We start from the raw sequence: 25,814 nt of genomic DNA, 5'->3' as shown, positions 1-25,814 counted from the left end.
CCTGAAGACACAAGGAAAGCAGGGAGGAGGCTGGCCTCCTGTATGGCACGCCAAAGAGTGAAAAGCATCACTGAAAAGCCTCTCTCTGTGTGTCCTCACTAAGGGAACCTGAGAGAAAGCTTCCTCCTGTATATTTTAAAGCCCTGGCAGGTTCTATTGGGGAGATATAGTCTTCCAGACACTCAGGAATAATGTAAAAGGTTTAGGAATGATGAGGAACCAATTCAAATCAGACACTGAATTTTAAATTTCAGAAGTTTATTTAAATGACACGTACAGAATAAGGCTTTGTAGTTATTGGAAATAAGGAAAAGCATTCATTTCACTTTAAAACATTATGCTACGTGTAATCACACAGTCATAACACTAACATACTTCCTCATGTTCAGGGCCCTGTTCATCTACTTTGTACATTATATTCTGACTTTGATTTCAGTGTTGGCATAACGTTTCAATTTTTTGCCATGCTTCTATAGCAGCATAAGTTGTACAAACTGCAGATGGCTTCACAGAATATTGAAATAGTGCTGTGATGCACAAGCGCCTTGGTGTTTCAAATTATATAGTTACGATTGCTATTTTTCATGCCGTACTTGAAACTGGATAAGTGAAAATTAACAGTCCCCATGGCAGAAAACCTGTTCACTAGGAATTTAGTTGAGCAAACATTTTCACAGAAAAGAATAAAAACATTCAACTAGTCTTTCATATTAATAAGAGGGTCAATATAGCTTTCAAATGAATCTGTATCAGTATCAAAAATCAAAGAGCTATCAGAAGCATAATGATTAATACCTGCTTTTCAAATAATGCTGCTCGTTCCAAAAACAAGGTATCAATTTATACTTTTATAACTGAATAGACTGGTTAATTTTACTTTTCTACAAAACACTTAAGAACAAGACTGCTTCCACAAAAAAGGGTTGGATGTCTTCCCTAAAAATGGGAAAAATGGACACACCCTGGCAATGTACACACACAAATGCACTTGACTGACATAAGACTGGGTGCAGGTGGGGTAGGGAGATAATACAGGTAGGTTTGCCTTCACAAAAGCACTCCTATGCCATCATTCCTGTTGCAGATCTGTACTTAATATTACAACTGGCTTCTCCTTAATACCTTTGCTTTCAGTGGTTCTCATTTCAGAGAAATTCTCCTCTGCTGGCTCTACATGCTGTTGTCGCTCCCCTTGGACTTCGGCTGTTCTTTCTTCTGAACTTCCTTGGGATGAGGATAGCAGCTCTTCCACTGTTCCTACAGCTTCCGTTCTCTCTTCTGCCTGCTGTTGGTTCTCTGCAGGTTCACCTTTAGAAAAATCTGCAGGAGGGAAGGCTGTCTCATTCCCTTCTGGTCTGGCAGTTTCACCATCCTCACTGGGTTTGATCTTGTCACCAGCATTCTGTTTTTCCTCTATAGCTGTATTTTCTGGAGCCCTTTCACTGTCTGCCCTCTCTACAGCTTCAGATTCATCAACATCTTGGTCAATGTTCTCATCTGTAAATGGATCATCGCCCTGACAAAGGGAGGAAGCCCGTTATCAAAATTGCAGACTCATCTAAAGTTCTCTTAGAGAACATCAAGCCTAAAATGCAGAAATTTGCAACTGAGTGATTGAAAACTAAACATCTTTATTTGAAAGCTGACTAGCACAAACCACTGCTCTGTCTATCAGGTAATGGACTACATTTTTGCTGATATTCTTTACTTAAGGCGACCACTATCTTCTCTCTATGAATGTGGCATTATCTGAAATCTGGTAAAGCCTCAGCCTCAAAAGAATAAGATTTGCTTAACTAGATCTATTGTAGTAAATGAAGTGAATGCAAATGCAGTCCCTGTGGCCTTGGAAATCTGTTCATTTCTCAATATAAGTTTTGGGCATCTAGCACAGAACACCAGGTCTAGTAAATGCCCAGAAATTTCAGAAACCCTCTCAATTATTATATTTTAGTCCATGTCTAGTCATATGGCTATAAACCAATGATGGCTACTCACACATTTCAGTGATCTTGTTAGGCAAAACACTTTCCATGTCTGATCAAAGCACATGAGGAAATTCTCCTGGAAATTCCTCTTAAAGAAGTCATACTCATCTTCCTTAGACTGAAATTAGAGTTTACAGTTGCCCAACATGGAGGGCAATGCTCTACTCTAACTTGGCTCAACATTCTCTTATTTACTAAAGAAAACATTGTATGGAAACAGTAGATATATACTAGTGTTATTCTACTGGATGTCAAAATCACTACGTAGCATCACAACAGACTTAAAAACATTTCCTCCCTTCTTGCAAATCACTCATATGTGACTGACCTGAAGCAGGTATATAGAAGGAAAGAAGACAGTAGGGTAGAAATCTAGTCCATAATCTGATCAAATTAAAATGATACTTTCTACGCTCATATACATATCAGGTACAGAAGATCAAATGTCCTGCTTTTTCTGCTATATCTATGGAGCCCCACTTATGTAAACTGGGCTTAGCAACTCAGCTAGGGATTTCCACACCCAAGAACTGAGTACTTCTGTTTTATGACCCAGGTGGATCAAATTCAAACCAGACTGTCTCCATAAAAGAAGAACCATGCAGGTGAGAGACAAGTAGTGTCATCTTCTCTGGCTGAAATCAACCAATCAGCCTGATTTACTGATGTTCTGGGGTTCACAGAGCTCTAGGCTCTACCTTGCGATTTGGAAATATCCGTCAATCGCTAGATAAAAATGTTGGAGGGGGGATTCAGAATCCCAACTGGTAGAGACTGTCACAGGCTTCCCCAGGAAGGGCCAAAAGCCAGCATTCTTTAAGGAAGGGAGCATTAGCTCAGTGTTCAAGAATAATCTCTTGATTTGAACAGTCTCGCCCTGCCTTCAACCTTCCTTTCATGGGGAAGGTGATGAGAAGAATTTTGTTGGGGCACCTCTGGCATTACCTGGAATCCTCAGATTTCCTTCACCCCTTTCAGCTTGGTTTTGCACCTGGGTATGGTACGGAGACTGTGCTGGGTGGGTCGAAGATCTCCTCCTGCTGATTGACAAAGGTCAGGTGTCCATGTGGATTCTGTTAGACCTGTCGGCAGCCTTTGATACTGTTGATCATGAGGTGTTGCGGAGGCACCTGCGGACCCTAGCAGGGGTAGACGGAGTTGCGCTTGAGTGGTTCCGTTTTGTCCTCGGAGGGGTCCCAGAGGATGGCATTGGGCTACTGCTCATCTGCTCCAAGGGCTCTCTCATGTGAGCAACCGCAGGATTTATTCTGTCACCCCTCCTGTTCAACGTGTATGAGAGGTCGCTAAGGGATGGCAGCCTCAGCCTACAGGCCATCAGTGACAACACAGGCTGATGTTTTCAGCTCAGTCTCTTTTATTGGGCCCAGAGAGCATAGTCTCACTTTTTACTGGCGTCGACCTGCCAGAAACTAGTTTATTGGCAGGCGGGCATTCTGGATAAAACCAAAGTATTGCCAAAAATGGGGTAGGGGAACATGGCAGATGGAAGATCTACTCCCCTATGGCTAATGTTTGCTATAAGAAGGTTCTCTTAGTCTTGAGTTGCTCCCGGATTCCCAGGGAACAGTAGCAGGCATACTTATTTCTTTTCATCTTCACCTGGTCTGTTATTTTGCAATTCTACCTTTAAAAATGGAATTCACCCACAACCTCATATATTACATGAGCAAACCTTTGATGGTCACACAGAAGTGTCCACTTAACCTCAACTGCCAATTTAGGCTAGCAGGTTTATCACAACTGACTCTTTTAAAACTGCTATATTTCCAAGTCTTAGATGTGTAAAATGCTAGTTTAACCTACAGAGTCATACTTAAGTAAAGACCCCTTGTCATTTCATGCACTACTTCTGACAGCTGGTATCAGAACAGCTGATGCCAACAGTATCCCAGAAATGATCTCTAGAGAAAATATAGAAACTAAAAAAAATCTTCTGACTTTGCAATGTTGCTTCCAGTTAGAATGTCTCACCTGCTAAAGAAATCAAAGCGGAATCTCCCTTTCCAGACAGCTAAAAGCGCCCCCCCTCCCCCAGGATCTTATGAGCAGGGAACACAATGTTTTGTCTTGAAAACAATTAATATTTCAAACACCGTTTAAGTTGCCTTCTTTCAACATGAGCTAGTTTACTTTCCATAGGACATTGGTTTTATTAATTTTCATATTCATTTCAGTAGCTTTACTACAATTTATAAGCAGCTGGAGTTTTTATATGCATTTTGCTTACCAAAAATGTGACCAGCCAACTCATGAAAAAACATGATTTGCTCAAATAGGTTATTTTAGGCTTGGACCTAATACACTAAAACAACAACATTGCTTTCCTCCATCTTTTATGAAAATCCCATGCAACACACTCAGCCAAACCAATGCAATGTTCAATCAAGATTAAGTTGGAACTCTTGCTCCCTCGCTTGAGAAGCAGCAGGACTGAGCAGCAAATACGCTGCTTACTTACCTTGAGGTACTTTTCTAGCATTTTCACTATGTGTTTGCTATTTAGGACACTCTTAGCTACGTGAAAACTGGTTTTCTTGAAATGTTCGGCTGCAATCTGGAAGTAACAAGTATATGACTCATTATACTGGTGATACATACAATAAGCACAATACTATGTTCCTAGTCATCTCTCTTATGTCACAGCATCAGCCTCGTGCTCACATGCACCCATGCATATCTGTATTCATAAGACATTCCTGATAGATGAAGAGGGTGTGGGAAAGATATTTCTGATGATCCCTCTTCTCTACAATCCACACATCTCTCAAAATTTGATGAAAGAAACCTTCTAGAACAGTAGTTCTCAACCTGGGTTCCCCAGATGTTATTGGCCTTCAACTCACAGAAATCTTAACAGCTGGTAAACTGGCTGGGATTTCTGGGAGTTGTAGGCCAAAAACATCTGGGGACCCCAGGTTGAGAACCACTGTTCTAGAAAAACATGAGAGGTTGCTAGAAAGGTGGATAAAATGAATAAAAACAGCTCTTCCACTGAAGGAAGGACACCTCTCAAAGCAAGCTACAATCACCATAGAATCATAGTGTTGGAAGAGACCATATGGGCCATCTAGTCCAACCCCTTGCAATGCAAAAAATAAAATAAAATACCCCTGACAGATAGATATATAGTCTTTGTTTAAAAGCTTCTAAGGAAAGAGCTTTCAACACACTCCGAGGCAGCTCTTACAGTCTTACAGTCAGGAAGTTATTCCTAAAGTTCAGGTGGAATCTTCTTACCTGTAATTTGAAACCATTGCTCTGAGTCCTAGTTTCCAGGGCAGCAGAAAACAAGCCTGCTCCCTCCTTGTTGTGACACCCTTTCACATATCCATACATGGCGATCATGTCTCCTCTCAACCATCTCTTTTGCAGGCTAAACATACTCAGCTCTTTAAGATGATCGTCATAGAACATGGTTTCCAGATATTTGAGCATTTTAGTTGCCTTCCAGACACCTTCCAACTTGTCAATATCTCTCTTGAATTGTGGTGCCCAAAATTGGACACAAGTGAGATCTAATCAAAGCTGAATAAAGAGGCTCCATTACTTCCCTTGATCTAGGCCAGTGGTTCTTAACCTGTGGGCTGCGAACTACCAGCGAGCTGCAAGGATGAAAATCTGGTCCACAAGCCTCCTTTCTCTTTATTTAATTTATTTAATTTTATTTCTGGTCCTTTCGTACCTCCTTCCCTGTCGCTGACCAAGCATGTTTTGTACCAGAAACTAGAACTGATGTAGTCCATCCAATGCAATTTTCTGAATCAGCACCCCAAACAAAATCTAAAATTGTTTAAAAATTGATTGGTAACCCTTTTGGTACTAATGTTGGGAGAGTGGTCCCTGGTCAAAGTGGTTCCTGGTCAAAAGAAGGTTGGGAACCACTGATCTATACACTATACTCCTTTTGATGCAGCCCAAAATACCATTGGCTTTTTTTAGCTGCTGCATCAAACGGTTGACTCATATTCAACTTGTTGTCCATGAAGGCTCCAAGATCTTTCTCACATGGTCTGTTGTCGAGCCAGGCATCACCCATTCTGTATCTTTGCATTTCATTTTTTTCTGCCTAAGTGTAGAATCCTACATTTGTCCTTGTTGAAATTCATGTTGATAATTTTGGCCCAGCTCTCTAATCTGATACGGTCATTTTGATTCTGATCCTGTCCTCTGGAGTATTAGCTATCCCTCCTAATTTGTTGTCATTTACAAACTTGATAAGCATGCCCTCTAAACCTTCATTCAAGTCATTAATAAAGATGTTGAATAGTACTGGGCCCAGGACAGATTGATGCGGCACCCACCCCACTAGTCACTTCTTTCCAGGATGATGTGGAACCATTGGTGAGCACCTTTGGGTTCAGTTGCTTAACCAATTACAAATTCACTTAATAGTAGCATTGCCTAGCCCAAGTTTGACTAATTTGCTTGCAAGAAGGTCATGGAGGACCTTACCAAAAGCCTTACTGAAATCAAGATATGCGACACTGACAGTATTCCCTGCATCTACCAAGCTTGTAACTCTATCAAAAAGAGAGAGATAAGATTAGTCTGGCATGGCTTGTTTTTGAGAAATCAGTGTTGACTTTAGTAATCACAGTGTTCCTTTCTAAGTGATTACAGACTTCCTCCTTAATGATCTGCTCCAGAATCATCCCTGGTATTGATGTCAGGCTGGCAGGATGGTAATTGTTTGGATCCTCTTTTTTCCCTTCTTGAAGATAGGGACATCTGTCCTCCTCCAGTCTGCTGGGACTTCTCCTGTTCTCTGAGAATTCTCAAAGATTATTGTCAGTGGTTCTAAAATTACTTCTGCTAGTTCTTTCAATACTCTTGGATGTAGCTAATCTGGCCCTGGAGACTTGGATTCATTTAGAGTTGCCAGGTATTCCTGGACTATTTTTTACTTGTTTTGGGTTGCATTTCCTCTATTACCTTGTCCACTCCATATTGCTCAGGTTGAACACCAATCTCCTTTTGGGAGAAGCCTGAGGCAAAGAAGGTGTTGAGCAGCTCTGCCTTTTTCCTATCCCATTAGCATTTCACCACCTTCTCACAGTGGCCCTACCGTGTCCTTTTTCTTCCTTTTTCTACCAACATAACAGAAGAAATGCTTTTTATTGATTTTAATATCTCTAGGAAGCTTAAGTTCATTTTGTGCCTTAGTCTTATGAACCTTTTTCTCTACATATGTTGGTTATTTGTTTGAATTCCTCTTTGTGATTTTTTCCCCTTTTCAATTTTTTGTGGATGTCTCTTTTAAATCTTAGCTCAGTTAAAAGTTCTTTGGACATCAATTCCAGCTGCTTTATACTTCTTACATTTTCTCCTTGTTGACACTGTTTGCAATTGTGCCTTCCATAGTTCACTTTTAAGAAACTCCCATCCAACATTAACTCTCTTCTCTTTTAGTATTCCTGTCCGTGGAATCACACTCAGTATTTCGTTAAATTTCCTGGTCAGCTCTCCTAAAGTCTAGACTGCATGTTTGACTTTTCTTAGTTTCCCCCTTCCTTTGCATCACAAACTCCAGGAGCACATGGTCACTCCCATCCAAGGATCCCACCACTTCCATTCCATTGACCAGATCCTCAGTGTTGGTCAGGATCAGATCAAAGAAAGTCTTTATAGACATTAAACATAGGAGTGGAAATGAAGATATCCCTAAATGACTAGAAGATTTTTAGGCCTTTATATTGACAAAGTGAACAAAACTTACTACCAGAGGAAACAAAAGTGACAGTGTTTCATCTACTGTTACTTGAATGTTCAAAACAAAAACTCTGTTAATGTTTAACAGAACTTCCTTTCCTGATTACTCTTATATAATTAGTTCATATGGTAACCATCCATCCCCACTCCATAACTTGAGGAAGGCGCAATGGTGCCCTAGAAACCAGGATACAGAACAGTGGATTCAAATCCCAGAAAAAAGAGATAAAACATTAGGAAGAACTTCATGATGGTAAGAGCTGTTTAGCGGTAGAATATGCTGCTTCCTTGGAGTGTGGTGGAGCCTCCTTCTCCTTCATCTCCTTTAAGTAGTGGCTAGGTGGTCATCTGTTGGGAGTTATTTGATTCCATGTCTCTGCATGGCAGACCAGGGTTGGATTGGATGGCCTTTGGGGTCTCTTCCAACTCTAGGATTTTATGAATTTGCACATCCCTTTCATTCTGTCTGTATTGAAAAAGTACCACATCTAGCCCACTCACCCCCGCCCCCACCAAAGGATTAGAACCCAGATGTCTACATTTTGACAATAATGATAGGATAAATTACAAACATCACTGAAGCATGAAAACTAGTAAAAAAATCATAAATTCTAAGCAGTGATCTCTTCTGCCAATCACTTCAGAAAAACTTTTCCTAACCATATCAGTCCCAAGATATCAGGAACTCTATACAAATAAGTATAGAATCATAATTCATACTCCACAGAAAAACAATTAATCTATGTACGCCTCATATTACGATCCCTGATAACCTGGAATCTTCACACATATTCCTTACACTAATTAGATGTTCAGCACACAAAACAAACTGCTAGTCTGCACTTGCCTTAAAATGTTATGAAAGCCTCTTTTGGCATTTTTTTTCATTTTGTGGTAGGAGACAGAAGATATTTCTGCCCCTTGTTATAAATGCTTTCTGGATGAAAGGCATCTAACAAATCACAAATACTTGCTTTTCCTATAGTGAAGTAACTTTCAGTTTGAGTGAACTACTCTACTTAAAGCAAAGAAATATTTTATTATCAAACAAGAACTATAAATCCCAGAATGTGATATAAGCATTGGATAAAGATGATCTATCTATGCATTAATGACTAATACTGAAAACCTTAACAACTTTTTAAGAAGTAAGCCCCAATCAACTCAGCAGGAATTATTTCAGTAAACTCCACAGGGCTATACTGTAAGACTTTTCTAGGGTACTTACCCTGCGATTTCTGTTGTGATCAACAGACCGTAAATGCCTCTGAAGAAGATGCGGTTGTGCAGGAATTAGCATATCACAAGCTAAGCAATGAGCGGCTTCTATCTTTTTAAAAAAGTGCTCCTGGTCAATTCCTGAAAAAAGAGACATGAAAAATAATTCAGTTCCCATCAGTGGCATATTTTAATAATTTTAAGCAGAGGAATTAAAAAAATGCTGGGTATGCCATTGAGAAAAAAATCTATCGCTTACTAGAATATCAAAGTACCTACAAAGGATTGGTTCATTTCATAATATGCTGGAGCAACTTGTCCCTAATACATTGGAAGTTAACATAGTGGCAATGTGAATAAGGTGAATTGTATTGTCGAAGGCTTAGGTGAACTTCTTGTCCAGATGTCTATCCTTTGGATATAAGGATCTCTGCCTCCATACAAAACTCTTACTGCACCATCATAAAGAAATCTTTTGGCATTATTAACGAATGCATGAGCTTACCCAGTTTTCTAAAATAACATCCCCTAGCAGCTATAAATGAAGATGCATGCCTTTCAAAGACTATCACAGCACATCGCTACTTGTATAGAACATCAGACTTTTGCATTGAGTATAAAAATAAGTAAGAAAAATAAAAAAGGTGTTAAGTATCTGTTGGGGCAGGAGGAAAAAGGTGATAATGGCTTATTGGCTCATTTATTAAGAGTAGCTGGCAATACTAAAGCATTTTAGTGCAGACGCAACTTGCTTTCACTTGGAAGTGTCAGGTCAGCCACTGCTAGCAATGAAATGCAGAACTGGTAGAAACTCATCCTGATCCATTAGGGCTCTTCTTCTGTGGAGATCCGAGGGGGATCAAACTAGATAAAGGGACCCTGCAAACTCTTCAAAGAAAGTTCTTTGAGCATTTTTCCCAATTATGTCTTTCAAATCCCCAGAATAGGAAAAAAAATGAACTTGTTTCCTATCCTAATTTCTTGCATAATCAAAAGGCCTATTTTAAAAGTACTATTTTTCCTTACATTAAAAAAAGCCACCGTAGTTATAAAAAATATGACTAACACGAATCTATTTCAAAGGATTGCTCCAAAAAAAGAAAATGTGATAAGCTCATGTATGTCACTTGATTCATTTAATGAAGATTAAATTAGAAGTATGAAATAAACAAAGCCACTTGGAATGAAGCGTTATGGCTTTATCATTTTTCCTCCTTCTGCCCAGTCTCTGCTGCCTTTACTGCACAATAGCCCACTCACCTCACTTCATGTTGTCTTTGTCTAGAGATCCTACTAAGTCATTTAAGTGCATTTGTTTTTCTTGTCACAGGCTGAAATAGTGTTATCTCAGCATTGTGCCTAATGAAAAACTGAAGAATCTCTCATCCCCGAACACACTTTTTAAATGGCAGTTAAGGAATTAATGACAGATGCCTCTATTGAATAATGTTCCATTTACCTTTGAAAGGATCTGGTTTTTGTTTGGTGCTCTCTTTCTCTGTCAGCTCTTGCCGACGCTTACAAATTTTCTTATTTCTATTAACAATGTATTTCTGGGAATGGGGAGAAATGCACATATAAATCAGTTTCATAAACATGAAATAATAAAAGGAGTTGAAGAGGAGACACTGTAAGCAAAGCAAAAGCCCTTTTTCCACTAAAGAAAGGATATAATAGAAATAGACAAATTGTTTTATCATTGGGCAGTTGGAGAACCGTGGAATCTGTAACAATGGCTTAATGGTAGATTCACGGACTCAGTTTTATATGCAACTATAACTACTTTTGGGGACTCTTCAGGCAACAATAATCTCAACTATTCTCAGTCTAGAATTTGGGAAAATACTGTAATGATAAGGCATATATTCCAAACATAAACAGTTTTAAAATGACATACCTGCAGGAATTCTACAGTTCTGTCAGGCAATTTGGTCCCAATGTATTGCAAGACATCTTTGTGAAATTTGCTTTGCAAATGCTTCTCCATTTCTTCTTCTTCAAGACTTCGAAATTTGCATACAGAGCAAGCAAACTGAATTCTAAAGGAAGGCATTTAAATTGTTTTGTGTTACAGAGACCTGAAGTCATCATTTCTTCAGTTTACAATAGAAATTAAACTCCTTACAAAACAATTTCTAACATCCTGAGAAAAGCAATTAAATTATTAAATTATAGCTCATTTCCAACAAGTACTTTTCTATATTTCAAAACAAAAATAAAATATAGTTTCATCTAAAAAACAATGATAGAGTTGAAGAAAAGCAGAGATACAAGTCTTACTGACCGAGTGCATTTTTACAGCACCAGAATGTATTTGTTTATGGGTTCTCTGAAAAGGATTTCACTTATACTGAGAAAGACAAACTCCTGCTGTTTTACACTGTTTATAAAGCAAACATAATTAAAATACATTTGTATCTCCATCAAAATCTCTGTCTATGTAGCATGTCCAACGTTCTTTTTGATGTCTCCTCTAAAAAGAGAAAGAGGGAAAATGGGCATAACCATGAAGCAGCCACTTGTGTTTTAGGCCTGAATCCTATCGCTAGTCCCAACTGAAGCAGAGCCACTGAATTCATTAAATTTACAATGCTGTGGGTTAAAATCAAGTGATTTTAATGTAGTGGGCCTACTGTAGTTTTACAAAGTAAAGCTCATTCTTTGTGAATAAAAATATTGATGAAAATCCTGAGTCTGGGTGGTGGAGTGGAGTTCAGTTTTAATTAGGTCTGTTTGTTTTATTGCTCAAGCTTATATTTTGATCTTATTGCTCTTTTCAAGGATTGTAAAGTGCTTTAAAAGACCATCTGAGATGTAAGATAGTTTATCGAAATATACCAAATCTTAAAAGGAACTGAATTAAATAACTGACAAGGAGCAAGATCTACAGGCCAATTCACATCAATTAGGTTTATTTTAAAATCTCTTTAAACTCTACCATCCTTTCAAGCATGCATATACATACAGTTTACAGTAAATTGTTGCCCGCTATCATGCAAGTTAGCATTCTTGATAGCATATTTTCCAACAACACAGGAATGAAACTATTCTGTTATCTATAGTCTCAACTTGGATAGCCTATTTCTCTGTATACCCCATTCCCATGATTTATACAATCTCTTTTTGTACAATACCTTTTTGTGAATATTCCAAATTCAATGTTTTAAGCGGGAAACAGTCATAACACAAGGAGAAAACAGTTCAGGTAACTAAAGTGAAACCTGCACAGGCAGAAGACACAACTGCTGTGTATTCAAAATCAAGTCTGATATGTCACCCAATATTATTTTTAAAAACTGGAACTGTAGCTGATTTTTTTAAAAACCAAGTGTTTTTGTAGATACAGAAAGGGTTTAATTCATTTAATTACCTGTCCATAGCACGGTCACGCATTCTATCTCTTTGCCTCTGTTTCTCTTTTCTTTGTTTTGACTCTTCATCATCTCCAGTTGCTACAGAATATTATTTAAGCCAAATGTTTATTAATAGTTTCACCCAACTCTTACACAAACAAAGCAAGACACAGAGAACAAGAAGGGCTAAATGGAAGGGATATAAAGGTGTGGGGTAGAGGAATCAGATGTCACCTATGGTGAAACAATATAATGAGTGCAAAGCAAAGCTAAGATGGCAGTTCTTTTAACATACTTCTTGGAATAGGAAGACTTTATTTTTGAGCCATGTCTCCTTCTGCCTTGATCTGCATTTTTTCAGGACCAATTGTAGATCTCACATGACAACTAAAAAGCATTTACTTTGTCAATGCACCATATAGCAAAGTTATTTTTTAAAGTTATTTACAGTGTTTGGAAACTCATATGATTGCATCATCTCGACACAAGCATAGCACATAAACTGCAAGAATATTTGCACAAATGCTTACCCAAGGAAAAAATACTACATGCACCAGGCAGAATGCAACCCAGTGGAAGGATTTTTCAATAGTGCTTATTAAAGAGGTTTTCATCCTTCAATCAGCCCTAAAAAACAGAACCCTCTGGTAGTATAACAGTGTTGAATGCAGGGGCATGAGTAGTAAAGAATTCAGACACATATCCTCACTAAGTTGTAATGTTCACTGGGTGGCCTTAGGGAAGCTAGTTTCTTTTATGGGATAACTGAAAGCTATAATTTTGCTGAAGGTATGTTTAAGAAATACATGATTTACATATAAGAAACAAGTTTTAACAAAATAGAAGATACTGGATGGTTTAATTTCAAATTTACCACAAAAAAGGTGTGCCAATCTGCATCCCTCCGCCAGAAAAATGGACACTATTACTGGGTTAAAACTGCTCTTCCCTTATAGACCTATCTCAACAAGAGTTAGGAATGTCTGTGGAATAGATGTGGAGGACATATGGAGAGCTTAGGGAGGAGAGAAGGAGGAAATCTCCTTTTGCATGAGTGGACCACTTTGATAATACTGAATTTAGCTACAAGTGTTTACAACGCATGTAAGTGGGACAAATACATCAGGTCAGCCCAAAATATCTCCTAGATCAGGCAAGGGCAAAGTGCAAGCATGGAGATGTTGTTGTAATGCAACTCTCATCAGTTTTCGCCTGAATAGCCATTGATGAAGAATGTTGGGAACATCATCTGGGAAGCTCAACTTGTCCTTTCCTAGCATAGGAATTTTATGCAGCTCCGTCTCCTCTAATCTTCTATAATAAACAATCCAGGGAACATGGATGATTGGTTAATGGGCAATGATTTGATAGCAAAATAGGTAATGCCTGGTTTGACTACAATGTGATGCACAAATATTTATTTTCCAGCTTCAGACCCTGCCAGTGAGCTTCTAGAGCAGACATGGGCAAACTCTGGCCCTCCAGGTGGTTTGGATTTCAATTCCCACAATTACTAACAGCTGGGAGCTGAAATCCAAAATACTTGGAGGGCCAAAATTTGCCTATGCCTGTTCCAGAGAGATTGGGGTAATCATTTTAGCATTCTAGGTTACAATGGATCATGATCTATGCAGAAAGGCAGTTTACTAAGCCACTTTCTAGTGATCTATGTCACAACCATCTGTTCAGCTTAGTGATATTTACAATTGTTTATACAACGGAGGGATAAAGTACTTAATTTCTACAATTATCAGTATAGATATTATAAAAGTCTAGTTTGAACTTCTATTTTTATTAAAGGCACTGAAAGGAAGGAAAGAGAAGTCTGCTAAATAAGCTTCACCCTACCTTTCCCCTTGAGTGCTTCATTGCCTTCCCTGTGCTCCTTTAAAAGAAAAAAAGGGGTGCACAAGGTGAGCACTCTACATCTCTATGCAGTTTCATGCAAATTGTGCTGCATTATAATTCCAACAATAATGTTACCAACTTGAGGTTGAGAAGACAAAAAAGAAAAGTTGAGAATGATAAGTTGTCATTATCAGACAGAGCCAATGTAAATTCAATTACATAAGAAATCAAAATCAATGTATATTCAGTTACATGAGAAACTTACAGACACACTGGAAAAAAATGTTAAAGGGTTTGAGAACATTACTTACACCTTTGTTTCCTTCATCTCCTGACTTGTCATCTTCTTCTCCATCATCTGTTAAATGCACAAAATATCACTTAACAACTGTTGAAAAAGCATTGATCTAGAAGAGATATACTGTTCAGGATGAAGCCAAATTTAAATTGGAAAACTCTCAAGCACTGTGAAGATGACTTTTTAGAATATATTTTTCTATCTCTTATTTATCTCATTAAAGGGATCCAAGCAACCAATTTCACTGGAAAATTGACAGCACACTATTTCACTGCAGTACTTGAACTAATCTATTATTTCTATGACATTTAAAAGAATGTGGTAAGAATACACATTTGTTGGGCATATCCCAGGAGGTGGCAATGTGGTTCTCCAAATTTTGTTGGATTGGAACTCCTAACAAACCCAGTAAATAGAGGCATGGTGAAGGATAATGTTAGTTGCAACTGTAGCAATATGTAGTCATTGGCTGTCTATTCATCTTACAGCAAAGAAAAACTAGTGTGCTAGTCCTTTCTGAAACTTGCAGAGTAGAATAAAAGCACTACCATTATCTGAGTCATCTCTTTCGCTTTCAGTCTTTGCTTGTTTGCTGTCTGGCTCATCTCCACTTTGGGATTGTTTTCGTTTATGGAATCCACCTTCATTATCTGAACGTCCACCAAAACGGCCACGGAAAACTCTCCTCTTGGGCTAGAAAAATAAATGGAAAGAAACATGTCCGGTACACCCTACATCAACATGATCTAAGAACTGTAAAATGAAATATAAAAGTGTAAGGCTAGAATACCCAGGGAATCTGGTGAAACAGAAGGCTTTTTAAGCCACAACTCTGCAGAATGGTGGAGAGGGGAGAGCCAGACCAGTGGTGAACCCACACAGATCTATGCCTAGGCAGCTGATCAGATGAGAAATAACGTCAGAGAAATTATTTTGTTGGAAGATCCCTTTCCGCTAGTCTATCAAAAGTACATATGTGCTAACTCAAAAGAGGTGGTCCATGAACTGCTGCCAATCCCTGAACCATTGGTGGTGGGCTCTGTGAGTTTCCAGGAAAGAAAGAAGCAGCTGTAGCCAATGGGCATAAATATGGTGCCACTTCTTGGAGAAAAATAACTGTTGGCTTGTCAAATAAAAAAGCTTGGAAGCACTGTCCTAAAGCAAGGCTACTCAAAATGGCGACCACTGGCACAGACCACTAACTCTGTGAAGATAATTTCCAATCTATGATAATGTATAAACATCTGTCTATAAACAACTGAAGCAATCTGATTTACAAAGAACAACTTTTTAAGGAGGTATAAGTGTAACAGATCTTAATGTGTTAAACTTACTCTGCCATGTGATCTGCCGAAGCCATAGGGCATGTTCCTGGGAAACCTTCCCATTCCCATTCCCGGTGTTCCCGTCATGCCATAATCATAATCCCCACAGTTGCCAAAGTCCCCATAGTCATCACAGTCTCCATAATCACCGTAATCTCTATACTCAGGAATGAGGTCTTGGGAAAAGAGAGGTGGAGGTCTGTTAGATCCAGATCCTCCCATATTCCTTCCACCCATATAATTCATCTCATTCCATCGTGTAGAGAACCGTTCTGTACTTGATGGCATGAAACGGTCACGATTGAAAGTGTTGAGATGCCCTCGATTCTGGACCCTCCCTCTAGCAAAGCCATAGCTGTTTCCTCTGTTGCGTGGCTGATCTTGTGGGTTACCAGCAGCATCGTAGTGACTTCCAAAGGAATCGTTCTGATTGGATCCAACTTCATTATAGTCATAGCTGATCCTGTACATGTCACGGTCTGGCACTGAAGCTCTAGAGTCATAGGACTCAAAAGACTCAAATCTGAAAGAGCTGTATCATAAGCGAAAAATCCAGTCAGAATTTAGAGAGGGTTTCTTTGCTAGTTTTGACAGATTAAAAATTCCCATGTTTGAGTCTTATTTGCTCTCTATAAAAGAGATGTAATTAGTTGATGGAGAACACTCTTTGCATGCAAAAATTCCCAATTTTTGGCATCTCCAACTACGATTAGAATAGAACCTACTGGTTTAGAGAGATCACTGATCTCATTTTGTATCAAACATCTTTCTATATCCAAATGAAACTCTTTTAGAAATGTTAGGAATCATACCTTTGTAACTTGCCAAATAAAAAAGGTTCCTAAAGTTACATAAAATGCTTTCCTAAGAGAGTTCACATTGTGCAAATTGAAGACAGAAAATAGTTGGTTCAGCTATCATGTCTACATTGGGCACTAGATAAGAAAAAATGCAATATGCAATCTGTTTGAAATTTGAATAATTGATGTCTCAAATAAGAGCAAATCAGATTTTCCTTATGTCAGCTTGTCTTCATTTGAATGAAATACATGTACAGGTAGTCCCTGAGTTACAAACATCAGACTTATAAACGACTCCTAGTTAAGAATGAGGGTGGGACCACAGGAAGTAAGAGAAATCTATCCCTAGGAAAGGAAATTCCTCTACTGTCTCTACTGAAGCATTCTCACCAATCCTTGTTTCCACAACAAGCCAAATTTTTAAAATTCCAATTAGCACAGGGACAGGAAGTGAGACAAAATCTTCTGAACAGGGGCACATACAGCAAAACAAACACCACAGGCGTGTAAACCCTTTCCTGTGCTATCCAAAGCTGATAGATAGATAGATAGATAGATAGATAGATAGATAGATAGATGGCTGGAGTTACACTTTAAAATGTATCTGTTCTGACTTACATAAAAAATCAACAAGAACAAACCTATAGAATCTATCATGTTCAGAACCTGGGGACTGCCTGTAACTAGAAATTAACACACACACACACATGTAAGTGTATCAAGATGACTATATTTTGATTCTTTACATATATTCAAGGAATGAATAAAGTTCTATAGTTTCTTAAACTTTAAGGATGTTTTATTCGAAAACTAAACATGATTTTTAGAAGAAAAAAATTCTCACCTTCCCTGATCTTCCATGCCCTCTCCAGCACCACTATTGCTTTCCTTTGACATCATATCCAGACGCTGGTTTATTTTTGCTATAATTGAATCATTGTTTTCTGTTCCTGCTGCCCCAGTATTGTAATTCACAACTGGCATACCAGTGCCCATGTCTGTACTCATTGACATATTAGTAGTTTTAGAAGTGTCCCATGTGGTTGTGGCAGCAGCATTATAGTTGTATGTGGCAGCTGTAGCAGAATTGCTGGCTTGTGCACTGTAATAATCATAGCCTTCATATCCTGGCAAAATAGGACAGCCAAGGTGCACAATGATCAAAAACTGAAAGAAGGATTTGATTTCTCAAATTTTCACCTAATTCAATAAATAATAATAATAATAATAATAATAATAATCATCATCATCATCATCATCATTTTTATCCTACCCCCTCTTCCTAACAGGAAAGACAATATAAATAATAAATAGAAGCCACAGCCAAATTAAATGCAGAAACAGTTATTAGATACAATTATTTATTATGGTATATTATCAGAATCCACTATTAAAAAACAGTAAAAATTAGCTTTAATGGTGTGCCCAATCTAGTTACACTAATGCAAGTGTTGGATAATCTAGGTTGTTTAATTATTTCAATTATTTCAGTTTTTCTCTATAAAAGGACATTTAACCCATCGTTCCCTGAAAAGAGTGAAGACTAAAATTATGAGTAAGCATTACAGCACCTAAACCACAGGTAATTCTGTATTTTAAAAATGAAGCCAGCTTCAATGTGTTTCTGCCTATTATGATTTGCAAGGCTTACCTCGGGCTATGGGTCAGTGCACTGTTTATGGTTGGTGGTGGCAGGTATTCAAGAGTCAGGCTACTGTTCTGGTTTGCTCAGAAGAACCCGACAGGCTACATCTCCCGTATCTCATCATCTCAATTCAGTCCTTCCCCACTCCTTGGTCTCTGTTCCTGCTAACCATATTTTCCTCCACCCACCATGTAACTTTCCACTAATTGTTCCGGGGTTGCTTTATCTGTACAGCTACATTAAAGTCTCAGATTTCTCCACTGATTTATACAGAAATTTCTCACTTCCATTTCTGAGAAAATTTAAAATCGATTATTTAAATTTCACCCAAAAATGATTTATCCACACCATGAGACAGTATTCTCAACCGATTTATATCTCTATTATTTCCTGACTTTTACTGTATCTCTTTCCTCTTTTTTTTTCCTCCTGGAGGAAAAGAAGAAAGTGAAAGGCACAAATTAAGCAAAGAAAGACAAAGGAAGAGATACAAATCACAGTCATGAACGATCTACTCTCCCATTTATACTCTCTGAACTTCTTCCTTCTTTCAACCAGCTTCTCTTGTCCATCTGCCGATGGATCAGCAGGATTTTGAAGCCTCCCAAACTTTCAGTCACACCTCCTCTTCCCCAGCTATTTCATTCTCCTATAAGGTTCTTTTTCTTTGCCAATCCACTATGTTCTGTGGCTATTGAACATGCAAAGTCCTCCTGAGGTTTTTGTTTTTAAAAAATATGTGTTTTTGCAACCCCTGAATACCACCAATCAAAGTGAAATTTCTTTTCTTTTGGCTCAGTAGCCTAAAAGAGCTGTAAGCATACTGGAACAAAATTCAACATTAGAATGAATGATAAGCTATATAGGAAACTAACTTAGACCGAGTCCAACCTTAGGTCTGGCTAGCAAAATAGTACATGCAGCCCTCCAAGGTAATTTACCCAGCCCCCGCCCTAAAATTTAGACTTAGGCTGGCCCTAAGTCTGAAAGTACTTGAAAGCACACAACAATCCTAATTAAAGCCAAAAGCAGGTCCACACTTCGCATTGAAATACTGATAAGTTTGTTAGTTAAAACTATTCTTCATTTTAAATACTGTATTGTTCTTGCAGTTTTTGGTACTACACATACAATACATGCAGTGTGCATAGGAATTTTTTAAAAACTATAGTCTAGCCCCCCAACAGTCTGAGGTATCATGAACCAGGCCTCTGTTTAAAAAGTCTGCTGACTTGTACTCTAGGCTTTGGTCAGCATTCTTTCATTCTCTGATATCCCCAGGTAGTCTCTCACTCAAGAACGAAGCAGGTTAAGCTCTGCTTTGCTTCTGTATTCAGATATGATTATGTGTATTCAGGATGGCAAGAGTATCAACGCCTCTATCAGTTCATCTTTCCAAGTACAAAAATGCTGTGAAAAAACTCATAGTGTACTATAGGGAGAAAAAAAGCTTCAGAAGAGAGCACCACCATGACAGCACAGTGAAAAGGCATACCTTGCCAACTTGCTGGGTTTGCAGCATATGCACCTGAACAGAACAGAGAGAGATAAATGTTTATTAATACATTAAAGACATCAGTCAAGGTTATGTAACTATGTAATGTAGGGTTGAGTTTATTCCTCTTGATGTTTATGGGGCAGGGCCACATAAATGTTATATCATTTATATCAAACAAATTATACTGTATCCATATGTAATACTATTTATTTGATTATCATACAACACAATCAACATAAGAAAATTGAACTGCGGTTTCTTCTGGTAAAAAAACCACTATAATTTCTTCAGATTTTATCTTCTAGCTTTAGATATATAAATTTACAAAAGGCAAATACAACAGAAGCTACAGAAAATCAATGTATGGATATCAACAAGTTGCTTGTTGATTTACAACAACTCCATTAATTTCATGGGGTTTTGCCAGTTCCTCCCTCTGAAATGTAACCTACTGTCCCTGGTATTCATTAGTACAGAGTGCAGCAGCATAACTTCCTTTTTTTCAAAACTTAATAAAACCCATTGTATGAATCAGAATTTTTTTTATAATGTAGGCACATATCTAAAGTTTTGTTTTACATAGTTTTGAAGATCAGATTAGGTAGGTGACGTCCCCCATTCTCCATGACTTTTTTGTCATGACTCTTGCCAGCATAGCAGGCGTTATGTTGGCAATTTCTTCCTGGATGTTGGTCTTCAAATCTTGTAGGGTCCTTGGACAGTTCACATAAACACAGGATTTCAAAAAAACCCCATAGAAAAAACATCACAAGGGGCCAAATCTGGAGGGGGGCGGCCATCGATACTCTTGAAGTGTGTGCAGTTGCACCGTCTTGTTGGAACCAAAGGTCCCTAAGTCCAACCAATCTAACTGTGGGGAAAAACATTCCTGTAACATGTTTACATACCGATCCGAATTCACTGACACTGCGACTTCATTTTCCTAAAAGAACCAGGGACCAATAATTCCAGCTGAGGAAATTGCACACCACACTGTGATTTTAGGTGAATGCAAAGGCCTTGGATGCAATTCCCGAGGATTGTTGTCAGCCCAGTAGCGCATGTTTTGTTTGTTGACAGATCCACACAAATGAAAATGGGCTTCATCACTAAAAAAAACAATAGCGTCCTCAGGAACAACTTTGAGAAGAACCTCACACGCGTTCCTCCAAGAATTGAAGTCACGTTCAGAAAGTTCCTGCACAATCACCATCTTGTAAGGATGGGAAATAAAGATCATCATGAAGAATTCTCCTCACAGAACGATCGGAAAGTCCAAGGGCAGACGCATGTTTGCGCGCAGAACGCCATGGTGATCGCAACATTGAAGCTCTCACTGCCTCAATGTTCTCAGGTGATCTAATGGGCCGAGGGACTCCAGTTCTTCATTTTGTCGCATTTGCAGTTTGTCTGAATGTAGTGACCCATGTCACAATTGATTTCCGGTCCGGGACAGGGGCCAATGGGGCTAAATTAAAGCGATTCCGAAAGGCACGCTGGGTTGCGATCACAGAACATCCGCTCGAAAAGTAGGCTTCAACGGCAAAAGCACGCTCCTCACTGTTCCAATGCATGATGGCGACTGAACTGTGTCAAGACAAAACTTTATACTCCAGCCTCTCGAACGAGACCACTAACGCTCCACTACGTTTTCAACCGACTGAATGGTGCACATTTTAAAAAAGGAAGTTATGCTGCCGCACCCTGTAGTATCCCATTCAAGTACTAATTAGAGCTGACGCTGCTTAGCTTCCAAAAGCAGATGGAACCTGGTTCCATGCAGGTATTTAGGTCCAGATATTAAATAGAAAAGGTAAAGGTTTCCCTTGACATTAAATCTAGTCGTGCCCAACACTGGGGTGTGGTGCTCATCTCCATTTCTAAGCTGAAAAGCCGGCATTGTACATAGACACCTCCTAGATCATGTGGCCAGCGTGACTGCATGGAAAGTTGTTACCTTTCTACAGAAGCAGTTCCTATTCATCTATTCACATTTGCATGTTTTTGAATTGCTAGGTTGGCAGAAGCTGGGGCTAACGGCAGGAGCTCACCCCACTCCCCAGATTCAAACTGCCAACCTTTTGGTCAGCAAGTTCAGCACCTCAGTGGTTTAACCCATTGCACCACCAGGGGGCGCATAAATACAGCTCTAAATCCCACTGTCAGTTCCACCAAGTTGTCCCACTGATTCAACTACTAGATATTAAGTTGAATATTTTTACACAGCCCAATAAAAAACACTTTCTTGGTGTCTTGGGCACGGATTCAGAAAACTGCACTGGATATACTGCAACAGCTCTAATTTCTTAGATATAATTTATCATGGTTTTCCATAGGCAAGTAGATGATGACTGGCATGTTTTGTATCTCAAAATATTGAGCTGATAAGGGGGAAACTGCTACCATTTATGGAATCAGCAGATCAAGTATTTCCAGAAACATACCTAACATTTGATACAAAAAAATATATGCTGGGCAGTATAATGAGTCTACCAAGGTCTAGTGATTGGATTTAGGGCCAAGAGTTCAAAAGAAAAAAAATGAAATCAAGTACAGTTCAAAAGGTAAGAATGAATATCAGTTCACTCTTCTAAAAATGTTATTTGTGATTGAGTTTAACATTGGCATTTTTATGGTCAACACTATTAGTCATTATTTTTCTTTTTTCTATCTATGAAGGTCAATGACATACCTTGAGTATTTGAGGTATCAGTACCCCAGGAGCCATAACCTGTAAGGCAAATATTTAATGGGTCATTCATACAAGTAAAAATTCCACTGCTCACTTTGTTTGGGACTTCTATATCACTGTTTTATTGCTTTTCTTAATACAAGGCCTTTACGTTACAGCCCCTGTAACTAAACCTATAGCATATAATATTTTAAGCCATTTAAATAAAGAGTAACGAACTCGATGCCTTCCAAATATTTTGGCTTACAACTCTAAACAGTCTGACCCAACATAGCCAAAGCTACTGAATGCACTACTGAAGTTTGGAGGGGCTAAAGAAAGAACAAGACTCACAAAACCCAACTGCAAGGAAACCACTGAAAAAAAAACCAGCAAAAAACTCGTCTACTTTTTCAAGGCATTTTTTGGAGGAAGGTATTCCAAATTTTCTGGCTCTTATAAACAAATTCAGTTTCGAATGTCTAACTTCTGAATGTTGAAACTACATTATTTTACACAATTCTGTTTTACAACTATCCCATGAGTGACTCATTAGCGCAATCCTATGCATCTTACTTTATTTCTAAAAATAAGTCTTAGTAAGGGTAGAGTAATTAATACATTTTCCAAAAAAAAAAAAAAAATCATTCAAGGTTTCCCCTCATTCTTCTACCAAATGAAAATTTATCACTTATGTACCTGTAAAAATTGCTATTCATACTTTGTATTTAAAGGTAATAAATAGAAAGTGTGATGTGTAATGTGACTATAGGCAGTCTTCGACTTACGAACATCCAACCTACAATCAACTGATAGTGAAAAATGGGGGTGAGATAACAGGAAGTGAGAGAAATCTACCCATAGGAAGGGAAATTCACAACTGAAAGAATTGAAAGGTGTCTCCACTAAAGCTTTATCACTAATCCTTGTTTCCACAATAAGCCCAATTTTCACAGGGACAGAAACGGAGGGGAATTCTTCTGAACAGTAATTTTAACCAACTCTAATGTTGCTTGGCCACACCTATCCCGGTTTTCTTCTGTGAAATGTTGGTGGGTGTGAACTTGCTGAGAAGAGATATTACTGTCAAATTCTCCCTTGCTGGTATATCCCACACCACAAGTTGTAGAGTTGCCCAATGAGTTGCCCAATGACATATATCCCCACCCCAAGTCCTAGTAGCACCTTAGCATAACTAATCGTCGCTGCACACCGCACTTTTATCCTACGTGCCTCCTGCCATTTCAGCACTTTTACCCCTTGTACCCCAGTGCGCCGGCCGAACCAGTTTTTAATAATGTCTTGATGTACTGCCATTGTCGTTATTTTGCTTATTGTTTTGATTTGCTTTGCTATTGTTGTGTTATGTTCTCTATTGTATTGTGTTTTGAGGCTTCGGCCTGTGTAAGCCGCATCGAGTCCTTCGGGAGATGCTAGCGGGGTACAAATAAAGTTAATAATAATAATAATAATAATAATAATAATAATAATACAACAGTTCAACATGCAAATGCCCCCAGACTGTTATCATTTGCATGCCAAGGAACACTTTATTTGCCATAGGGATTGGCATGTTAGTAACCCATGGCAACCCCTTGAATTTTATAGGGTTTTCTTAGGCAAGGAATACTCAAAGGTGGTTTTGCCAGTTCTTTCCTCCGAAAGACAGCCTACAGCATCTGGTATGTGTTGGCAGACTCCTATCCAAATATAATGAAGCAATCCTTATCTGGAATTCTAACATATTCTAAACCTGCACATATGGTGGCTGAAGTAGTGACATCTTTGCCTACTAATAGTTCAATTACAAATACTGTTTCATATACAGAATTGTTAAAACGGTTGTGTATAATATTAACTTCAGGTTGTTATGTAAGGTGTGTATGAAATATACATGGATTTAGTATTTACTTTTGTTTCTCACCTCTAAGATATTTCATTAGGTACATGTATGCAAATATAAATATTTTAAATCTGAATCCCAAACACTTCTGGGGCACACCTATGCTGCAGAATGAATGCACCTTGACAACACTTGAACTGCCATGGCTCAGTGCTACGGAATCATGGGAATTGTAGTTTGGTGCGGCATTAGCACCCTTTGGCAGAGAAAGCTAAAGGGTTGTGACATTCTTGAGTTATGCTCCATCTTATTTATTATGCCTTGTTTTGTTTTTGGTTATTTAAATTGTTTTACTTGTTATGTGCTTTATTATTATTATTGATGTTATTGGGTTGTTGTAGATTTTTTTCGGGCTATAGGCCATGTTCTAGAGGCATTCTCTCCTGACGTTTCGCCTGCATCTATGTCAAGCATCCTCAGAGGTTCTTGGGGGTTTTTTTTGGCAGTCTGCAAGGACGTTGCCCAGGGGACACCTGGATGTCCCTGTATGGTAAGCTGGAGCTGATAGAGGGAGCTCACCCGTGCTCTCCCCAGATTCGAACCTGTGACCTGTTGGTCTTCAGTCCTGCCAGCACATGGGTTTAACCCACTGCGCCACCGGGGGCTCCATCCTCAGAGGTAATGAGACCTCACTACCTATGAGGATGCTTGCCATAGATGCAGGCGAAACGTCAGGAGATAATGCCTGTAGAACATGGCATATAGCCCACAAAAAACCTACAACAACCCAGTGATCCCAGCCTTCGACAATGCACTGATGTTATTGTTTTGTTATGAGTCGCCCCGAGTTCCTTTTGGGAGATGGGGCGGGATATAAATAAAGCTTCATCCATTCATTCGTGAAACTACAACTACCATACATTGAGCTGCGACAGCCAGTGGTATCAAGTTGCATTAGTTCTACTGTGTGTAGTTGCAAACCTGATCCCAGATATTTCGGGAAAATGACCTGTACTAACTAGGGCCGCTTAGTTTCCAAGACCAGACAAGATCTGGTGCCTTTGGGGAGTTTAGGCCAGATGCCTGTCACAAAAATGACGCTGGCGACCTTGCAGTTAACATTTCGCTCGAAGGGGAGGTTTGAGGAACTGGCCAAAAGAGACAAGACCCAGGACCCGGTTCTCAAAGCCAACCTACAGAAAAAGCGCCCTGACGCAGAGAATAATCCGCCTCCGCGCCATTTTGTGCCGCTTTCGCTCACAGACCTCAGGCCCCGCCTCCCTCGCAGACCACAATCCGCGCGCCAAGCAGCTCTCCAGTCACAAAGCGAGACTTGGTGAGAGACAACCTCGGGGCCCAATCAACGCCGCTCGCTGCTTAACGGCCAACGGGGAATGCGGCGAGGCCCAGGCTGGGCGCACAACTGTGGGGGACGCTTCCCGGAGGCGCAGGGCTTCCTGACCCCAGGCTTGTCCCTCCTGCCCGACCGGGCCCCACTCACCGTAGCCGCCCTGCTCCATGGCTTCCGCGCCGCCGGCCTGCCACAGCGAAGACCTAACCTGTACCCTGACGGCGCGAGCGCCACAGGCCGGCGGGG

General features: G+C 39.3%; 1 protein-coding gene across 4 annotated transcripts; it reads right to left on the bottom strand.

Annotated features, from left to right (window-relative positions):
- Positions 1 to 241: 241 nt before the first annotated feature.
- AKAP8 (A-kinase anchoring protein 8) lies at positions 242 to 25,814 on the bottom strand. 4 transcript variants are annotated; one of them, XM_060764429.2, is made up of 14 exons: positions 25,719 to 25,814; positions 22,396 to 22,434; positions 19,701 to 19,733; positions 17,405 to 17,687; positions 15,770 to 16,292; positions 14,984 to 15,128; positions 14,449 to 14,495; positions 14,138 to 14,174; positions 12,307 to 12,388; positions 10,834 to 10,975; positions 10,396 to 10,489; positions 8,947 to 9,077; positions 4,468 to 4,563; positions 242 to 1,516 (listed from the first exon to the last, which is right to left on the bottom strand). In XM_060764429.2, exons 1-14 carry the CDS (start codon positions 25,735 to 25,737, stop codon positions 1,070 to 1,072), a joined length of 2,118 nt encoding a protein of 705 aa, XP_060620412.2. In that variant the 5' UTR covers positions 25,738 to 25,814; the 3' UTR covers positions 242 to 1,069. The 4 variants fall into 4 exon arrangements, 3 of the variants coding, with proteins under 3 accessions (XP_060620412.2, XP_060620413.2, XP_060620414.2); XM_060764431.2 differs by having other exon boundaries at positions 1,346 to 3,127; XR_010909229.1 differs by having other exon boundaries at positions 1,430 to 1,516; positions 2,934 to 4,563.

This window comes from Anolis sagrei, chromosome 2 (assembly GCF_037176765.1).
Source record: "Anolis sagrei isolate rAnoSag1 chromosome 2, rAnoSag1.mat, whole genome shotgun sequence".
Lineage (NCBI taxonomy): Eukaryota > Metazoa > Chordata > Lepidosauria > Squamata > Dactyloidae > Anolis > Anolis sagrei.
Note: the sequence above shows the minus strand (reverse complement) of the source record. Positions and strands in the feature narration are given on the sequence as shown.

Excerpts from the sequence above, each read along its gene's own strand:
- AKAP8 (XM_060764429.2), bottom strand. Across the intron at positions 12,389-14,137 it reads TGAAGCACTCAAGGGGAAAG|CAACTGGAGATGATGAAGAG; the intron begins GTAGGGTGAAGC and ends AATATTCTGTAG. Across the intron at positions 10,490-10,833 it reads GAACTGTAGAATTCCTGCAG|AAATACATTGTTAATAGAAA; the intron begins GTATGTCATTTT and ends CCCCATTCCCAG.